Source organism: Eubalaena glacialis, chromosome 17 (assembly GCF_028564815.1).
Source record: "Eubalaena glacialis isolate mEubGla1 chromosome 17, mEubGla1.1.hap2.+ XY, whole genome shotgun sequence".
Lineage (NCBI taxonomy): Eukaryota > Metazoa > Chordata > Mammalia > Artiodactyla > Balaenidae > Eubalaena > Eubalaena glacialis.
Window position 1 is genome coordinate 55,319,470 of NC_083732.1, and position 21,249 is coordinate 55,340,718.

At 41.5% G+C, this 21,249-nt stretch overlaps 1 protein-coding gene across 1 annotated transcript; it reads left to right on the forward strand.

The window, feature by feature from the left end:
* The first annotated feature begins 6,771 nt into the window (after window positions 1–6,771).
* CTHRC1 (collagen triple helix repeat containing 1) lies at window positions 6,772–17,993 on the forward strand. Its single transcript, XM_061171823.1, has 4 exons — window positions 6,772–7,069; window positions 11,901–12,122; window positions 14,126–14,342; window positions 17,593–17,993. The coding sequence occupies exons 1-4, from the start codon at window positions 6,917–6,919 to the stop codon at window positions 17,733–17,735; spliced, it is 735 nt and encodes a 244-aa protein (XP_061027806.1). The 5' UTR covers window positions 6,772–6,916; the 3' UTR covers window positions 17,736–17,993.
* The last annotated feature ends 3,256 nt before the right edge of the window (window positions 17,994–21,249 follow it).

Consider the following 21,249-nt stretch of genomic DNA (forward strand, 5'->3'; position numbering starts at 1 on the left):
ATTGCAATGGTCTGACTTTATATCAACAAAGCAATCATATCAGGGGAGCTGGAGAAAAAAAATAACCAGAAACCACGTTTTAGCTGATGGGGTTGGATATCTGTGTAGGGGGACAGGAGACCTGGATGTATTTTGTAAACCTAAATGTTTTAAGATGTAATTCCAAATATCCTGCTTACTTTGGCTTTATTTTGTCATAAAACAGACAGTGCTTTGTGCCTGGAAAGAGACACAGGCTGCAAAGACTCATCTGAACTGCCCAGAAAAGTCTTTAATCTTGACCATTTTCAAACACAGATCTCCATGGTGAAGAATTTTCTAAGGAATTCTTACAATGCAGAGTCTGTTCAGAGGATGCTGATTTCAAAACCTCTGTACACAGGGCATAATGAAGAGGGAAAGAAAGTGCACAGCTTCGGGTAACGTAAGAAAAAGGAAGAAGATTTGACAGGAAATGCAAGACTACCCAAGTAGAAAGCATGTAGCACACTATGACTCAGAATAAACGAAGTGTAACTCTTCTGGTCTAACACAGACCAGGGCTTGCCCTCAAGCACTGCAAAGGATGCCAGCTTCCAGTTGTATACATATGCACAAATAAAACAGGATGCACGTAGAATGTACTTGCCACGATCGTGGGCAAGGGACTCTCACTCATCTTTCATCAATGATTTCGGTTCTATAATTTTCCATCAAATTTTATTCTTTTAGGACTATAAAAATTCCAATCACTCATGAGCTGGTAAGGGAAATGTATATTTAATGTCTATCAGTGCAGGATGTGGGTACCGATTTGAACAGTCTGGTAATCTAGGGATTTAGGAATACAGATGAAGCCACTACATTGTTGGATTTTATTGCTGACTGTGTGTGCACGTGTGAACTTGAGCCAGTGGAGGGAGGAATTCAGCCCCCCGTTTCAGGACTTATCAGTGCTGTTTGCCCTCAGTACCGTTCTTTGTGCTTCTCCTGCCCTGCTCTGTATCCCAGGAGGCTGACCTCTGCAGGCTGTTTCCAGGCTTCTGTCTGTTTTCCAGGCTCTTATCATTAATATCACTACTTTTCCTTTCTTCTCCCTCCCTCCCTCCCTCCCTCCCTTCCTTTCTTTTCCTCTAGCTGGGTTTGGTCCATCAGAAATTGGAGGGTGGCAAAAGGGGAGAAGCCAGAGTACTGATCATCTTCCCTCTCTGGTAGTGGCTTCACCTCTTCCTTGGCTCCAGCTTCCAGTGGACAGGCCCAGTATGATCCCAGCTTTGACTGGTCACCTATGTCTCTCCAGCTTAGGAGTGGTAGCAGCTTATAGCTATGACCAATCTGGGGTTGCTTCACTGTCCCCTGTTGAGCTTCTAGCCTTTGTGGTCAACTTCCTACATTAAATTCCTTCTGTTTTAAATACCCAGGGTGGTTTCTGTCTCCTAATTGGATCCTGAATGATACAATTGTTTTGTAGGTTAAGTGTCATCTATTAAATCAAGGCTTCCTTTAATTTTATACAGAATCCCCTACTTTTATAATAAAAATAATAATAGCTAATGTATATTGAGCACTTTATTTTATTTTATTTTTTTAAAGTGAGTGAGTTTTTTTTGTTTGTTTTATTTTATTTATTTATTTATGGCTGTGTTGGGTCTTCGTTTCTGTGCGAGGGCTTTCTCTAGTTGCGGCGAGCGGGGGCCACTCTTCATCGCAGTGCGCGGGCCTCTCATTGTCGCGGCCTCTCTTGTTGCAGAGCACAGGCTCCAGACGCGCAGGCTCAGTAGTTGTGGCTCACGGGCCCAGTTGCTCCGTGGCATGTGGGATCTTCCCAGACCAGGGCTCGAACCCGTGTCCCCTGCATTGGCAGGCAGATTCTCAACCACTGCGCCACCAGGGAAGCCCCATATTGAGCACTTTATAAGTACCAGGTAAAAGTACTGAGTAAGTAACTCAGCAGAGGATAGCTACAGCTTTAGCCTCCAGCTTCTCTTGACAGCAGCCATGCTATACTCCCTCGGAGGTACCAGCACCAGCTGCCCATGACCTCCTTGGTGGTCCAAATACTATGCACTTGGTGCTCCAGCCAGAAGTCTAAGGACCAACTATGCACCCTCGAGTTGGGGTTGGGACTTCCTCCAAGCTCTAGCTTCTAGGACCTCCCCCAGAGACTCTTCCCTTTTGGATTCCAGCCCTAGGTGTAGTAGCTGCTTCCTTCGGTAACTGTCTGATTTATCTCAGCATCCTGGCTTTCCAACATCTGGAAATACAATACAATATCCTGTATTAAATCTCCTCTGGTTGAAATATCTAGCATGGTTTATGTTACTCTGACTAGACCTTGACTAATACAAAAGTTCTTCCACCTTAATTCTAGTAAGTGTCCCATTGATTCTAAACAATTGGCACTTTCAGCCCATTTATTTCTATATGTAACTCAACTATACTAAGTTTAAGAATTCTTATCATTACTATCACTACTTTTCTAGAAAATACGAAAAAATTATCAAATAATTGCACAAATACTGTTTACAAAGATAGAAATGGTGCTGAAATGAAATTTTGGACTGACAGGCGGTGATTATGTGATACTTTGAAATGTTTATCATCAACTGATGCATCAAAGATACACCTAGCATGCAAAGGGTGATGGAGAGATATGTGAATGCTTAACAATTTAAAAGCTGAGGGACTTCCCTGTGGTCCAGTGGATAGGACTCTGCACTCCCAATGCAGGGGGCCCATGTTTGATCCCTGGTCGGGGTACTAGAGCCCATGTGCGTGCCACAATTAAGAGTCCCCATGCCTCAACTAAGAAGCCCACATGCCTCAACTAAGAGTCCACATGCTGCAACTAAGAGTCTGCATGCTGCAACTAAGAAGTCCGCATGCAGCAACTAAAGATTCTGCATGCTGCAACAAAGACCCCACGTGCCACAACTAACACCTGGCGCAGCCAAATAAATAAATAAATAATTTTTTAAAATAAATAAAAGTTGAGAATATCCCGTATTTGCTTTCCTACAAAAAAATATAGAACTCTGTTGGCTGACTCTGACCACTAGTTGATTAGAATAGTTTTATTGGCCATCTTGATCTTCTTGCCACCTACCGGACTGGTTAGCTTTTATGTCATAAGAAGGCAACTGTTAAAAATCAAAAGCTTCCAGCTATAGCCAGTTGATACATTTTGTAGACAGAACTCTGAGATGACTGCTAAGATTTCTGCCCTATGTTGTATAACATGTTCTGCCCTATGTTGTATAATCACCTCCGCTTGAGAATGAGTAAAACTGTGAATATGGTGGATGTTGCTCCCATGATTATGTTACTTTATATGGCAGAAGGGATTCTGCAGGCGAAATTAAGTTCCCTAATCAGTTTACTTTGACTTATTCAAAAGGGAGATTATCCTGGGTGAGCCTAACTTAATTGTGTGAGCCCTTAAAAGGAACTGCACCCTTCCTGAAGCCAGAGATTCAAAGTGTGACAGAGGATCTATGGAAGGGGGCTATATGGCATAGACCTGACAGTGGCTGCTGGTAGCTGAGAATGGTCCCCAGATAACAGACAGCAAGGAAGCAGGGACCTCAGTCCTACAACCACAAGGAAATGAATTCTGCCAACAACCTAAGGAAGCTTGGACGTGCATCTTTTCCCAGTCAAGCTTCCAGATGAGGACTCACCTGGATGACACCTTGACTTCAGCTTTGTATGACCCTAACCTGTGCTGGACTCATGACTCACAAAACTGGGAGGTAATAAATTTGTGTTAAGTCACTAAGATTGTGGCAATTTGTTACACAGTAACATAACAATAATACAATCAGTGCGGTGTAGATTCCATTTGCAACAGCAGCAAAATACATAGTAGCCACGATAAAGAACATATAAGACCTATATAAGGAAAAATTTTACCTATGCATAAGATAGGATTTGGATAAATGGGGAGCTATATTATGTATCTAAATGGGAAAATTAAATATTTTTATTTATTTATTTATTTATTTTTTATGGCTGTGTTGGGTCTTCGTTTCTGTGCGAGGGCTTTCTCTAGTTGTGGCAAGTGGGGGCCACTCTTCATTGCAGTGCGCGGGCCTCTCACTATCGCGGCCTCTCTTGTCGCGGAGCACAGGCTCCAGATGCGCAGGCTCAGTAATTGTGGCTCACGGGCCCAGTTGCTCCGCGGCATGTGGGATCTTCCCAGACCCGGGCTCGAACCCGTGTCCCCTGCATTGGCAGGCAGATTCTCAACCACTGCGCCACCAGGGAAGCCCCAAAGTATTTTAAAGATGTCACTCTTGAAGGAGTTTTTATGGGACTTCCCTGGTGGCGCAGTGATTAAGAATCCGCCTGCCAATGCAGGGGATATGGGTTCGAGCCCTAGGTCCGGGAAGATCCCACATGCCGGGGAGCAACTAAGCCCGTGTGCCACAGCTACTTAGCCTGCGCTCTAGAGCCCGCGAGCCACAACTACTGAAGCCCGCGCGCCTAAAGCCCGTGCTCCGCAACAAGAGAAGCCACCACAATGAGAAGTCCGCGCACCGCAACGAAGAGTAGCCCCCGCTCGCCGCAACTAGAGAAAGCCCACATGCAGCAACAAAAACCCAATGCAGCCAAAAATAAAATTGAAAAACAAAAGTTACTAACTGTATGAAAAAAAAAACTCTATAAAAAAAGGCGTTTTTATGACAGATAAGAAATGCATTAATAGTTCACTAGTGGGACTTCCCTGGTGGTCCAGTGGTTAAGACCCTGTGCTTCCACTGCAGGGGGCACAGGCTCGATCCCCAGTCGAGGAACCAAGATCCTGCATGCCACGCAAGACAGCCAAAAAATTTAAAAAAAATTTTTTTAATTTAAAAATATAGTTTGATAGGAAAAAAATTTAAATATTTGAACAGAAAATATGTAGAACATTTGGAAATCTTCAGGAAAGATCACTCTGGAAATAGCACCTAGGACTTTAATCCATAATCCCCAATGTAAACTAAAAATCTATAATGGTAGAATGGGTCTAAGTTTTAAACCAAGAAAACTCAAATTCCAGAGGTAGTAGGAAAAATGACTTTGCAAACCCACAGAGGTATGGAAGTAAGCATAGAGAGAGCGAAGTTAATCAAACCCATAGTGGGAGTACTTTTATGATAATTTTAGGATCTGAGAGACAGGGTATGTGAAAGCCCTCTGTATGCTGTAAAGCACTTATACATTATTATATATTATCTCTGAAATATAGATAACAATATCTGGTTTACTTATCTTACAGTGAAATTTAATTAACTATGTGAATGTGTAGATTAAAAATGCATGGATGTTAACACAGGATTAGCTAATTGCTAATCTCGACCCCAAATTCACACAGAAAGGGACCATCTGAAGTCACTGGGCGGTAGTAGTGGCAGCAGTAACAGCAGCAAGAATTGTGGATAGAAGACAGACTCTGGTGGTGCCCTCTTCTCTCCAGCCTGTAGACTGCTGCCACCACACTGGTTTGTCTACATAAGGGCATCAGCTGGGACCCTGTTCAGCTTTACACAGGGCCGGTTTCATGGGTGAGCAGCCCGTGTGGCTGCACTAAGACGGGTCCCTTGCTTGGTGCATTATTCTGTTAACACTGTCTTGAAATTCTTAATAATTTTTTAACAAAGGACCCTGAATTTTTATTTGCACTGGGCTCCACATATTATGCAGCCAGTCCTGGCTGTAGAACCCATTTGGATGTTTGTTTCTTCTGACAAACAGGAATGGAATTTACCTGAATTTAGGCACTGGCCCAGGAGTGAACATTCCTAGAACTGCCCTGAACTGCTCCCCTGCCAGACTGTTTCTTCTTTTTAATATCCATCTGTTGGGCCCACCATAACTTCCCAGAACCTGGCTGGGTCTGTAAAGAGAACCCTGCTGCGCTGAATTTGACCTCAGCATCATCGCCATTCTGTTGGCAACCTCTATGGTTGCCAAGAGGTTGTGGTGTGGCAAGACTTCTGTCCTGACTCCAGCTAGTGGTGTATAAAGGAACTCCTGCTCCAGCCTGACCCTAGCTGGTGGGTGGCCTGGGTCTCTGAGGATGCTTTCTTCCAGGATGGAAAAAGGAGGACAGAGGGGGTTAGAAAAAGCTAATTATCAATCAGAGGTCAAGAGTGACTGCTCAGAAGTGGACTTCTACCACTGAGTGTTGCCTAACCTCCCGAGCCTCAGTTTCCTCTTCTGTAAATGGGGCAAGCAGAGGAGGTATCAACTTCCACAGTACTGCCAAGAGGACAGAGAGTATGCGTTAAAGACTATGTGGTTCCTGGAGCTTTGTGTTAGCACTCTGTGAAGCACGGGTTCTTAATTATGTGGGTCATGGGCCCCTGGGAGAACCTGATGCTATCTATGACTCCTTCCCACCCCTTCCTAAGCCCCCCAGAAACGTCATCTCTCAAAAGAGCTCGCCCACGGTGCCAGGGTTTGACCCAGGTGTTCCTGGACCCAGGTGAAGGCACGGGCCTCTTCAATGCTCATTTCAACGGTGCCGTCTCCACTCGGTTCTCGAAGCCTCCACCTGTGGTTCACTAAACACGGCCACCCGCATCCGCACCACCCCTCCCAACCCCAATCCCCTCCCCCGCCTCTGCAGGGGGCTGATCCCAGCGGTCTGCACGGCCCCCGAGGGTCCGCGCGGGCAGAGTGGCCTACGGAGGGGGCGGGCCCGGCTGTCGGCCCGCCCCGCGTCGGGCTCGGGGTGAGGGCTCCGACCTATGACGGGAGGGAAACTCCTGTGTCCGGGGGGCGGGAGGGAGAGGGGCGGGAGGGAAGCATGCGGCTGAAAGGCGCATTGATGCAGCCGGCGGTGGCCTCGGAGCGCGGCGGGGCCGGATTGTGATCACGTCCCGGCTCCCGGGTCGTCGCCTCCTCCTCCTCCTCGCCTGCTCTGCGCGTCCCGGGGCCGCCGCGCGCCATGCGCCTCCAGGGCCCCGCCACCGCCTCCCCGCAGCGGCTCCTCGGCCTCCTGCTGCTCCTGCTGCTGCAGCTGCGGGCGCCGTCGAGCGCCTCCGAGACCCCCAAGGGGAAGCAAAAGGCTCTGCTCCGGCAGAGGGAGGTGGTGGACCTGGTGAGTCCGGTGGAGGGGACAGAGCCCCGAGCGGGGACGGGGGAGGGGGTGTATGTCTTGCGTGCGCCTGGGGGTCCCGCTTTGTCTGAGTCTACGGGGAAGGAAGGACCTGGGCTTTGCGGGTAGTGGAGTCCTGGAACTGGCGAGGGAGACCGATATGAGAGGGCCATCGTGAACCAGAGATGCCCCACGGGTCGTGTGGGACGCCCCAGAGTACAGGGAGTCGCCCAATAATTTCTGACCTCTGAGCCCCCATCGATTCCCGACCCCCCACCCCCCCACCCCCCCCACCCCCCCCCCAGGGATGGAGAGGGTTAGGGCTGCAATGAGAGTAGAATGAGGAGCTTGGGTAGGTTAGAACGTGGGCCAGGGAGCTGCCTGGGACACCCTGGACTAACTGATCTCCTGGGTGGGCCTGGGCCAGGGACTTGCAACGTGTCCTCTCTTGGGGCTGGTGGCCACGTCTGCCAGCGGGAGAGAATAACGATCCTCACCCAACATCCGTCCAACTCTTTGTAACTTGATGACAGTGAGTCATGTTGGGTCATCTTCCTAGGGAGTATGGGCTGCAGTTTACTTTGTTGGACGACAGCTGGGCCAGGAATTGTTCAGAGGGTTTACGATCAGAAGGGGAAATGAAGGGGCCCAGCACTAACCCTCCAAGGACCCATTTCATTGTTCTGTTTAGACAGATGGGCAGCCCTTCCAGACACCCTGGGTCTTCAGCCTGTGACCACCAGGTAGGAGCATCACAGCTGAACTAAGGGAGAAGACAGTTACCAGGAGAGCAAATAAATAGCCCAAGTGCTTTCTGAAGGGGTAATCTATGGGAAGGTCTGTTTACTTAAAGCTCTTTCCTTCTAAAAGTCAACAAACCCAGTGAAGGGCAGAGTGGTTCTCTACCCTGGAGCAAGAGTGATCATTTCAAAACCACCATATTCCTTGGCATATAATAAACTTCAATCTTTAAGCAGACAAATATGGGTTACAGGCTTTGCAGGACATAAGAGGGGGCATTTTTTTGATAAAAAACTGTTTCGAATTTGTTAAGCTGCCATTGTAAACTGAGCTAATAAGCCAAGCTCCCTGGCAGCTAGTTCTATGCCAGATTCAAAAGCTCTGTAAAAAAATTCCTGCCGTTCCACACTGCACTTTTTGGTGTGGTGCTATGTAATTTTTCTCCACAAAGCAGACTGTGTGTTCAGGGCTACAGTTCTATTTTTAGTGCCTAAATTGTTTAAAACTCTACCAAATGAATGTGGTTCATGTGCAGTCTGCATTTTATGAATCTGTCGTTATGATACACAAAATACCCCCTTTCCCTATAAAGCTAGCAACTTTTTTTCTTTCCCTCCAAGGATTTACAGTACCTGCGGTTTCCCACAACTCTAGTCCGACTTGGAAAACTTTATTGTGCAGCCTGGCTCAGGTGCATCCTGTAGATTGGATTTGGTTTTGCTGGGGGGAAAGAAGCCACACAGTCATTAAGGTTTCAACAGATTCTATAAAGCAGCTTCTTTGTACAGGATCTTTCAAAGCCTTCCTTTCAAGCGTGCAACAAGCTCTGCCCCCTGGTGGCCAGTGAAAGAAACAGGGGTTCTTTCCGCAGACATTTATGGAACCCCTACCTGATACTAATCATGTGCTGGGTTAGTGAAAGAAGTGAAAGAAGGCAGATGTAATATCTGTGGAACCGAATTCAGTAAAATTATGTGGTCTCTGAAATGCAGTTTTTAGATAAAAAGGTGAATAAAAATTCTCAACCATGGCGCAATTGACTTTTGGGGCTAGATGATTCTTTGTTGCGGGGACTGGGCTGTGCATCTAGCATGCTTAGCAGCATCCCTGCCATCTACCCACTAGGTGCCAATAGCAATCTCTCCCTCCCAAGCTGTGACAACCGAAAATGTCTCCAGACATTGCCAGGTATCCTCTGGGGGACAAAATTGTCCCCTGTTAAGAACTGCTCATATATAGAAAAATAAAACTTTGCTCTGAGGGGAATAACAGTGAAAAAAAAAATCAAAGAATACCAGAAGTTTTATTGTTTCTCCCTTCCCACTTGAAATCTATGTGTAAACATTGCATATATCTGCTAGTGAAAGTAACCTATCTACTAAATGAAAATTAAAGTATATCTACTAAATTTAAATTTAAATCTAAATAAAATTAAAGTATATCTACCAAAATGAAAATTAAGTGTAAAATTAAGCCAACTAGAATGTTTTATACTTTAGCATGTCTTTGAGTACTTTTGCAATTTTGTTAAATACGTTTCTTATTATTTCTCTGGCAGCAAATAAATAGAAGTGTCTTTTTTTTTTCTTAAAGTCAGGAAAATGGCACTGGTCAAAGTCATAAAAATCATTTAGCAAAATAAAGATCAAATTGGTGATGTGAGAAGATTGATTGGCAAACATTAGATACATAAGGATCTTTCCTAGGCAGTGTCATTACTGAATTTAATAATATGACCATATCCAATCCTAGATGGTGAAATTAAAAAATAAGCTTTGTTAGAGAAATGCAAATCAAAACTACAATGAGGTATCACCTCACACCGGTCAGAATGGCCATCATCAAAAAATCTACAAACAATAAATGCTGGAGAGGGTGTGGAGAAAAGGGAACCCTCTTGCACTGTTGGTGGGAATGTAAATTGATACAGCCACTATGGAGAACAGCATGGAGGTTCCTTAAAAAAACTAAAGATAGAACTACCATACGACCCAGTAATCCCACTACTGGGCATATACCCTGAGAAAACCATAATTCAAAAAGAGTCATGTACCACAATGTTCATTGCAGCACTATTTACAATAGCCAGGACATGGAAGCAACCTAAGTGTCCATCGACAGATGAATGGATAAAGAAAATGTGGCACATATATACAATGGAATATTACTCAGCCATAAAAAGAAACGAAATTGAGCTATATGTAGTGAGGTGGATGGACCTAGAGTCTGTCATACAGAGTGAAGTAAGTCAGAAAGAGAAAAACAAATACCGTATGCTAACACATATATATGGAATCTAAAAAAAAAAATGGTTCGGATGAACCTAGGGGCAGGACAGAAATAAAGATGCAGACGTAGAGAATGGACTTGAGGACACAGGGAGGGGGAAGGGTAAGTTGGGACGAAGTGAGAGAGTGGCATGGACATACATACACTACCAAATGTAAAATAGATAGCTAGTAGAAGTAGCTGAATAGCATAGGGAGATCAACTCCGTGCTTTGTGACCACCTAGAGGGGTGGGATAGGGAGGGTAGGAGGGAGATGCAAGAGCGAGAGGATATGGGGATATATGTATACATATAGCTGATTCACTTTGTTATACAGCAGAAACTAACACAACATTATAAAGCAATTATACTCCAATAAAGATGTTAAAAAAAAAAAGCTTTGAAGTTATTTTAATATATAAGGAATCTTGATTTTTTTGGTTCTCACTGGACAGTATATTTATAGAGAATGATAGCATTAGATCATTTATACAAATAGGGATTGTCAAAGTAAAAATTTAAATGAATTGGGCTTGCGGTTTGAAGGGTCTAAAAATGGACCAATTCAGGGATAGGCACGAGGATTAGGCAGATGGAGATCCAGCTTTACCACCGATGCAGCTGTATTGCTGTGTGTGGCTTATGGCTATGTGTGTTAGCCAGCAGGTTTGCTAATGCTCTCTTCCCCAGTCCTAGTCCACTCAAGGGAGTGGACACACTTGCCCTGGGCCACCATCTCACATGGTCTTGAGGAAATAATAAGAACAATCATGGCTGACTATACTATGTGCCAGGTACTGCTCTAGCACATTTTATGTATTATCTCACTTAAATCTCCTACAAGGTAAGAATCTTTATTATTTTTCCCCATATTTCAGTTAAGGAAACAGGCATTGAAATGTTGACTAACTTGCTCTATCTCACATAGCTAATAAGTGGTGGAGCCAGTATTAAAATCCAGAGTATATGACTCTAGAATCTATCACTCAACTTCTATGTGATACTACGGCACCACCCCCCCAAGGAAAACAGAGATAATCCTAGCACTTAAGAGTTTGTTAGATTACGGCCACCCTATTAAAGACTAATGGTCACTTGCAATGAGATTATTTATTCCTTCTTCTTGGTGGGGAGGGCTGAGTGGGGTTGGAGGCCAGAAGTGTTCCAACACTTCCTCCACATGAAAATAGGGAGGAGAAGCAGGTGTGCTTATCCAACTTAGAGATATTGCCAGTGTAAGATAACTATTGAGTTAAGATTTTATTTTATAATTATATCTCTGAGAATTTATCTTAGGGAAATCATTGAAAAGAAGAAAAAAGCTATGTGGATAAAGATTTTCATTACAATAATGTTAACGATAGAAAAAAAATAGAAATAACGATCCCAAAATAGTGCAATGTTTGCATAAAATTGTAAATGTATAATTCTGAAATCCAAGTCTCTTTACAATATGTAGGGTTAGAAGAAAAGAGCCGTATATCAAATTATGTCTACCTTAGAATACAGCCATTTAAAAATTATGTATGCTTTTAATGAGCAGTAGAAAAAAGCAGGCAAATGAAAACATTTTCTCTTCTTTGTGTGTGTGTGTAAAGTCTGCAAAAAAAAAAAAGAATAGGAAAGAAATCTCAATATTTTAGAAATAACTTTAAAAATCAGTTCTTTATAGATAAGAAATAACTAATGTTCATCTGGAACATGGGCAAGTGGTATGAAGGGATTCTTGACTCCAAGGCCTCAAAATAAATGCAGTTCTGATCAGATTGAGTCTTTGACTCTTAAGTGAAGGGAATTTTTCCCCCTTTCTTTTTTCTGTTGCAGTATAATGGCATGTGCTTACAAGGGCCCGCGGGGGTGCCTGGGCGAGATGGGAGCCCTGGGGCCAATGGCATCCCTGGTACCCCTGGGATCCCAGGTCGAGATGGATTCAAAGGAGAAAAGGGGGAATGCCTGAGGGAAGTCTTTGAGGAGTCCTGGACGCCTAACTATAAGCAGTGTTCGTGGAGTTCACTGAATTATGGCATAGACCTTGGAAAAATTGCGGTAAGTAGAGTCTGAATTATTTTAAAGTTGAAGTAAAACTTAAAGGTTTTCATAGTTGAGTGGTAATTTTAAGTGTGATTTTATTTTATTTTTACTAAAAGACAGAAAATATTAAGGAATGGGTACCATGTGACTTCTAACTTAGAATTAGTGAAAACATTGATAACATTTCAGAATTAATTTTATAAAGCTATTTCTGAGATAAATATATCACCATATTATTTTAACCCTAACAATACTTAAAATAACTTACTCTTTTTTTTAAAAATGGAAACAAAAAGGGAGAGCATAGGTGTCTGTGTTGGACAGTAAGCAACTTTCCAATCTTGTCCTAAAGTGAATTTAAATTAGTCTAGGAAATTCTGCTGTGGCTCCAGATATAAAGGTGAAAAGAAATATCCAAGAAATTAACACATGATTGGAATTATCTAGAGGTGGGAAGTCCATTGGTATTTGTCCTTATTCTGGGTAGCAGGCCCAGCTTAAAATTGCTAAGCTTAAGAGAAGTAGAATGGACCAGAGATACACTACAATGACCATTTAAAATTATTCTGTAATATTTAGGGAGAAAAATTACTCAAAATAGCCTGTCTGGCAATGCATTTGGATTAATGACTCAGTCACTTTGATTAGTGTTTGCTTCCAAAGTAACTGGCAAGTCCACTGGGATGGCACAGAGTTGAAGTTGGTGCCATTTCAAGCCTCTTTCTTCTTTTGTTGACAGACTCTGTACACGGTTCTCTATCCACAATATATTATTCCTTGATATTAACCACTACTACCACCAGGCAAATAGAAGAGATTTTATTTTCATAAAGCTCTCAGGTTCTAAGTAGCAATCTGTGTATTATCCCTGCTCCTCTTTCAGCTCTTTAATGTCCGCTCTATTATCTATAAAAATGTTTGAGACTGTCTTGATTTGATTTCTGTGTGGTAGAATTTCCATATAGCTTCCATAGTTTGGTGACTGTGACCAGTTATATTTTCACACGTGATTTCTTAGAAAGCATTTTGTTAAAATGTTGCCTACTTCTTTAAACACCTGACGTTGATAGACTGGTTGCTTATTTATAGTTCATCAAAAGTTGCTGGCTGAGTTCTCTCTAAAAACTTGCCCTATGGACTCTGGATTATTAATACAATATGTTTTCAAGTTCCTTTTAGCAGTGGTCAGAATGGGTTTGGGAGCCTTCTACAGGTAAAAGGTAGTAGGACCATGAGCCAATAGACAAACAAATTTTGCAAAGACCTGGGTCTTATCATTGTGTCATATAGGTAAAGACTAAAAACCCCACCTATGCTTTACTCCTGATACTGTTTCCTGTTGCTTAAAAAGAAACAGGTCAGAGACTTCCCTGGTGGTCCAGTGGTTAAGACTCCGTGCTCCCAATGCAGGGGGCCCAGGTTCAATCTCTGGTCAGGTAGCTAGATCCCGCATGCTGCAACTAAAAGATGCCGCAACTAAAAGATCCCGCACAAGGCAATGAAGATCTCGCATGCCTCAACTAAGACCCAGCGCAGTCAAATAAATAAATAAATACTAAAAAAAAAAAAAAAGAAAGAAACAGGTCAAAGTAATATATATGGGCAGTGCTAGTCTAGAATGTAAGTTCCATGAGGACAGGGATTCTGTGTTGTTTACTGTTGTATCTATAGTATCCAGAACATAGGAAATAATTTTGGAATAAAAAGAAAAGTAAATATATAGACTGTTTTGGTCTAAAATACTGAAGACTGGCTGTTTTTTGGTAAAAACTGAAAGATACCCTCAATGGAGTGAATAACTCTTAAGAAAGCCATAATTCTATTTTCTTAGAGTTTCTAATATCAGAGTCTCTTTTCCATCTTGCAGAGAACTGCTTTCCCTCTGTAAAAACTAAGCTTTTTAAACGCAGTTTGGGGAAAAGGATAGTTAAATAAAATGCACAATACAATTTGAAAGCATCTTTTTAATTAAAATTGAAAATGCTAATAATTAAACCCTATTTCTGTGTTTGTGACAGGAGTGTACATTCACAAAGATGCGTTCGAACAGCGCCCTAAGAGTTTTGTTCAGTGGCTCGCTTCGGTTAAAATGCAGAAGCGCATGCTGTCAGCGTTGGTATTTCACGTTCAATGGAGCTGAATGTTCAGGACCTCTTCCTATTGAAGCCATAATTTATTTGGACCAAGGAAGCCCTGAACTGAATTCGACAATTAATATTCATCGCACTTCCTCTGGTACGTAGAATGGTGACGTTGCAGAATGTGCCTCAGATCTTTAGAGACCAAAGATTAGTTTTGAGTCCACTATCATGGTAGGTCATAGCAAGCCTTCTGTGTGTAATTCTCCATCCTGGTTGCACTTCAGAATTTCTTATAGATCTTTTAAAAACTATGTGGATGCCTGGGTCTCATCTCTGATCAACTGAATCAGAATCTTGGGGTAAGACCCCAGCAGCTGTATTTTTTAAAAGATCGCAAGGTTGAAAATCACTGAGTTAGATGAAATGGCAAAATAGCCAATAATGCCGTAGAGCAGTGGTTTTCAACCTTAGCTATACCTTGTGTTCAACTGGGGAACTTTAAAAAATCACCGTGCCTGGGTAACACTCCACCATGAAGGCTGACTTAATGGGTCTGGTTGCACCCCAGGCAATGGAACTTCCAAAGTCTCTCCTGGTTATCTCAATGTTCAGCCAAGCTTGAGAATCACTAGCTTAGATTGATAAGAAGGCTGATTTCTCTGCCTTGTTCTTTAAAAAGGTAGGTACAGTCTGCTGCATTTGTAAAAGAGAACATTTCTATATTATTCCTGCACTCTCTGTTTGCTTCTACCTCCTATAAAAGAAACGACATTCAATTAAACCAGTGGTCACTTAAGCTGTTAAAAAAAAAAAACCTTGGACTTCCCTGGTGGTCCAGTGGTTAAAACCCTACGCTCGCACTGCAGGGGGCGCGGGTTCCATCCCTGGTCAGGGAAGATCCCGCATGCTGTGCGTGGCCAAAAAACCCCAAAACTATTGGGTTTTTTGTTTTGTTTTGTTTTGTTTTTGTTGAGTTTTTTGGGGTTTGTTTTGCTGTATTTTAAGGTTCATTGAAAGAGTTTAGAAGCTACCAAAAAGTAGAAGGGGAAAAAACTACCTATTAATGTCATCACCCAGACACACCACTATGAGTATTTGGCTGCCAGCTATTTTGCTTTCTTGAGTTGCTGTGTGGCAGGAGCTGGGAGTGTGGCACACCATAACACAACACATGCCGAGAGAATCACAAGATGTCAATAGCGATAGCTTTATTTCCCTGATTTCTTGAAAGGATTTCTCACGAATCTTGTACTTAAAAATGTCAGAGGGAAGAGAAGAGATCCCCTCACTGCTAACCAGAAGAAATATTTCAGCATTCTTAGGGATCAAGTCAGATACTGATCCCCCAAATTAATAGAGCACATTTATCCCTAAGAAATCAAGGGCATCCCTTCCATTTTCTTCCTCAGATCCCCACAATATCCTCAAGATGTAAAGAAGATACTTTAACCCCTTCTCTCTGCACATAGAGGAGGTCCAGGGAAATAAAGTGTCTTACCCTGAACAGTCGACTCTGTCCTGGAGAGCAGAAACCAGAGCCCTGCTCTCTTGTCTCCCAAGACAAGGTTTGATCAGATGAAAAAGCCTTTTCACTAAGTTCTGTAAAGGAAGAGGTGCTTTCCATCTGAGAAGCAGTAACTAAAATTTTTTAAATCTGGGTATAAAATACAAAATTTGACTAGGAAGTGATATGTGTTTAAATAGTAGTTGATATAAGCAACTTACTTTCTATTGTAGTATCTTTAAATGTGTGTGTTAATATCTTGCTATAATGTAAGCTCTCAGGCCTAGGAACTGTGACCTATACATACATATACTTTGTAAATTATTTAACGTAGCATTTCCCAACCATGTTGTGGAAACTTATTTGGTGTGATCAGTTGGGTAGAATGTCAGAAGTAATTTGTTATTCATAACAGGTTTTGTCTTAAGATGAGTTAAAGGTTACCTCTATAATAAATTCACTTTCCCTTGCACACTGATACTCTTTCTTGAGGGAAAGGAAAGGGATGCACTTACAGTCTGCACATCAGAGGATGACGTGAAGCCTTGGATATGTCCATGGGAGTTTGACATACATTAGGATGTCATCTTCTTACCTGGATCTAGGAGGAAAACAGGTTGAGAACCCCTAATCCAACATAGTTTAAGTGCTTAATAAGCTGCAATACTACCTTATCACAGAAAAAATGTTCATTCATTCAAAAAACATTATTTCATTTGTTAAAGACCATGAAGTGACCACTTGACTCTCCCCGTCCCGTGTGAGGCTGACACTAAACGCAAACTTGTCTGACCTCCTGTGGGATGAAGTGAACAAATTTTTAGGCCGTGGATGTCAAGACCTTGGGAGAACATGAGGATTTCCAGGCTTTCTCACCTGGCATGATATTGAGAATTCTAGATTAAATGGGATTGTGGGCATGCACTGCTTAGTTCTCCCAACTTTGAAAGGGGCCTGAACCAGTCACAGGTCCCCAGATTCAGAGGGACTTGCCTTCAATTCACTGATGTCACAGCTGGTGGAAGCAGATTGCTTTAGGCCTGCAACCCCTGGCTCGGTTCAAATGCACTAACCTTAACCAGATAGGAAAACTAACCAGTCACATGCGGTCATCCCTACCCTACTTATATGTAAGAACCCATTTTCTTAAAGAATGTGCCAATCTGCCAACCTTTTCCCCCTGACACAGACGTCAAAGGGGTTGTACCTTTTGCCTATTAAAATCAACACTGGGGGAATTTTTTTTAATGTTGGAGAAGAGCCTTGATAAGAAGGAATGCAACTTATATATATTAGTATGTGAAAGTCGAGAGGACCTGTGAAAAGGCACGTGTTTATAAAGCATAAAAACACAGAGGAAAAACAGGATTTACTTAGTTTTTTGTTTTTTTCACGGTGAGGAAATTCTGGATTGAAGGACTGATATAATGATTACGCTAGAATTTTCTTTTAATGTTATAAAAGTCCTTTTTTTTTCTAGTTGAATACCATCAAGTGTATACAGGTAAGTGTTGGAAAGAGCTTTCTTTACAAAAGACTTACATATCACGTCGAAGTCTTGGCTTTTAAAAGTGTAGGCTTCCTTTGTTTAGTCAAATAAATTGCTTTTTTTGTTTTAGGTCATCTCTGTAACTAAACAAAGTCTCCCTTTATGATTAAAACCTCTAAGAAAATTCCCCGTGAAGCTTATTTCATAGAATGGATATGTATACATCTTTAAAAAATATTTATGTGCTAAGAAAAAGAGAACTTATCTGTATGAGACCTTTATTAAGTATTAGCATTTTTAATTCCCTGTACATTAAGTAGATTTAACCTAGCTTGCTGAAGTAATACAGTTGAGCTAAAGGTTTTTGCTTTTTGTTCTATAGAGATCTGTAATTCTCACCTTGTTTTGCAGTGGAAGGACTCTGTGAAGGAATTGGTGCCGGACTAGTAGACATTGCTATCTGGGTTGGAACTTGCTCAGATTACCCGAAAGGAGATGCCTCTACGGGGTGGAATTCAGTGTCTCGTATCATTATTGAAGAGCTACCAAAATAAATCCTTTCATTTTTGTTCCCTACCTCTCTTGTATTATACCTTTGAATGGTTCATTTTAGTGACCCCTTATATAATTTTTATGTGTACATCTGAATGAAAAAACAAAATTAAATGTGTTTACAGACCAAAGTGTGATTTCACACTGTTTTTAGATCCAGTATTCATTTTCCTTCCATCAAAACTGGTTTTGGGATTTTGTAGAAAATTAAAATACTTTCTTCATATTCCCATTCCCTGAACCTATAATTTGGAATGTTATTGTGGTCTCCATTTCTTTCCTGCTCTCTTAGTGTAGCACTTTTTAAAATATAAAAGCTACCAGTCTTTGTATAAGTTGTAAATGTTCAGAATTGTTTTATATCTGTGAAATAAAACTTATTTCAAACAACTTTAATATCTTTAACGTAATTGCCACTAAAATGAGGGTTTCTGGTACTTTATATCTGGAAAGTTGAGGATAAACCTGATTTTGTATTTATCCATTTAACAATTATGTTTTAAATTTAGTACATGTATAGTCCTGTTCCATATTTTGAGGGATTCAAAGAGAAAGGGATATTTATGTGTCAGGAAATGCACTAGCACTTTACAAATTTTATCTTAATTTAACAAAGAGTAAAAAGACGGGGACTCTGGTCTCAAATTGCTTACCATTTGGTAGGGAAACTAAGATACACACAAAAATAACAAATCAAAGATTAATATGTTGATTGTGACAAAAGTTGTTGAAGAGGTGGTATAATTCAAAGAAAGACCTATCACTTCTGGCTGAGGTGATCAGAAAGAATTCATGATGAAGGAAGTACAGGTGTAAGACTGATAAAGTTAAGTAAATCCTGGGCTTGACTTGGAAGTGTCAGTATGAACTCATAAGGTATCCTAAATAAAGCTATAAAACAATTAACAACAGAATCTCCTAGCTTTGTTTACTGAAAAGACCTAGAAATAATGACCAAACTAGTAATGCCCGGATTGTGATCTCTATATACCATTTCCTACTAAAAGGAACTAAGGCTTCTTGAAGAAATGGGTGATTTCAGCTCTGGGGCAGGAAATGTACAAGATGAGCCTGGAACATCTTGGCAACTATGAAAGACGACTCAACAGGATCCAAGAGCCAATGTGGATTGGTTCTCACTGGCAAAGATGATATGATTTAAGCATCAATGAAGATAACAACTGGAATGGTTTGAAACACATCAGATATGTTTAAATGCATGAGTTCATAATGATATTAAAATAAAATTCATTGGTCAACTTAGAGGATGCCAGGAAATCAACTTGTTACTTTGAAATTTGGGGAAAAAAGCAAAGCATTTGTTCTACTTTCTCTACATGAACTGTATTTCTGGGTAACCAAATTGTTGATGAAGGAAAATTTCTCTATAGAATGTGTGTGTGTGTGTATTTTATAGTAATATATATTGGTATAGATAACAAATGAAGAAAGTGATAGGATATCCCTCTTTTCAACCCTGCATGATTTTAGGGCTCTAGCAATGATCATCAATGACTGATAACATTCCAACATGAAAAGAAGACTATGTGCCCCCTAAGGAAAGCACATAACACTACCCAAGAAGTTGTTTTGCAAGAAAGAATCAAACCTGGATCTGATTTAGCCTCCAGATACAACCGTTAAATTTTAGGCAATACAGGGGATAGAAGAATATGTTAACATAGGATTATAATCAGCAAATCAGGACTATGGGAAACTTGAAAGACAACTGGGTTTCTTCAACAAATATACTGCAACAAAGGAGAAAAAGGAAAACATGGATTAAAAGAGATTTAATAGATATTAACTCTTTTCGGTGTTTGGACTTTATTTGGATGCTTGAGATAGTTCAGGACATTTAAACAGATATTTGATGTAAAATGATTTTGGGTTTTGGTGTGAAGTAGTATTGTGGTTATTTTAAAATAGCACTTATATTTTAGAGATACAGAAATATTCAAGATAAAGTGATATGATGTCTGGAATTTGCTTCAGAATAACCTGGAAAGGAAAAGTGGGTGAGAGGGGGTCTAGATGAAATAATGTTGAAGATAGGTAGAAGTTAACCAAGATGGGTAAAAATTGTGACAAATGGGGACTGGGATTAAGGACATATTGAGTGGAGACCAGAACATTAGTTAAGACCTCTTTGAATTGGCACAGACTGTGAAGGTATTTGTGTCCCATGTGAATGCCCGCCAAAGGACATCAACTGCACAGGAGGCTCTTAATGATGAGGTGGACAAAATAACTCGCTATGGATGTGAGTCAGCTTCTTTCCCCAGCACTCCAGTGCTAGTTCAATAGACCCCTAAACAAAGAGGTTGAGGTGGCAAGGATGGAGGTTATGTATGGATTCGACAACATGTAATTTCCCTTACTAAGGCTGGCCTGGCTAGTGCTTCTGCTGAGTGCCTAATGGGCCAACAGAGAGTCCAACCTTGAGTCTCTAATATGGCATCATTCCCAGGGGGACAAGCCAGTCACCTAGTGGCAGGCTGATTACACTGGACTTCTATTATGGAGGGGCAGAGATTTGTTCTCATGGAAATAGACATATATTCTGGATACAGATTTGTCTTCCCTGCCCTTAATGCTTCTGCTAGCACTACCATTCATGGACTCACAAGAATGCCTTATCCACCACCTTGCATTCTAAACAGGATTGTTTCTTTTATATATATATGTATATATATATATATATATGTGTATATATATATATATATATATATATATATATATATATATATATATATATATATATATATATATATTTGGCTGTGCTGGTTCTTACTTGCAGCACGTGGGATCTTCATTGCCGCGTGCGGGATCTTTAGTTGCAACATGCAAGATCTAGTTCCCTGACCAGGGATTGAACCCAGGCCCCCCTGCATTGGGAGCGCGGAGTCTTAACTGCTGGACCACCAGGTAAGTCTCTAAACAGCATTGTTTCTGATCAAGAAACTTCATATCACAGCGAAGAAGTGCAGCGATAGGGCTTGTCCCATGGAATTAACTCATCTTTCCACATCCCCCATCACCTGGAAGTGACTGGCCTAAATGAAAGGGGAAATGGCTTACTGAGGACTCATTGATGGTACCAGTTGGTAGACAACATCTTGAAAGAATGGGGTCTGTCTTACAGGTGCAGTATATGCTTTGGATCAGAAAGCATTACATGGTGTTCTCACTCCTATAGCCAGAATACAAGTAGCAGAAGTGGAAGTGGCTTCTCTCACTATTACATCTTATAACCCATTTGCAGATTTTTGCTTCCTGTCCTGACAACTTTGAGCTCTGCTGGTTTGGATATCTAAGTATCCAATAAGGGAATGCTTCTGCCAGGGGATACAACAGTGTTTCCACTGAATTGGAAGATGAGACTATGTATTTAAAATAACACAAGTGTCTTTATCCCAAGGTTTCTGTGGGTCAAGGATCTAGGCACAGGTTAGCTGAGTCCTCTGCTCAGGGTGTCACCGTGCTGAAATCGAAGTGTTGGCTGAGGCTGCAATC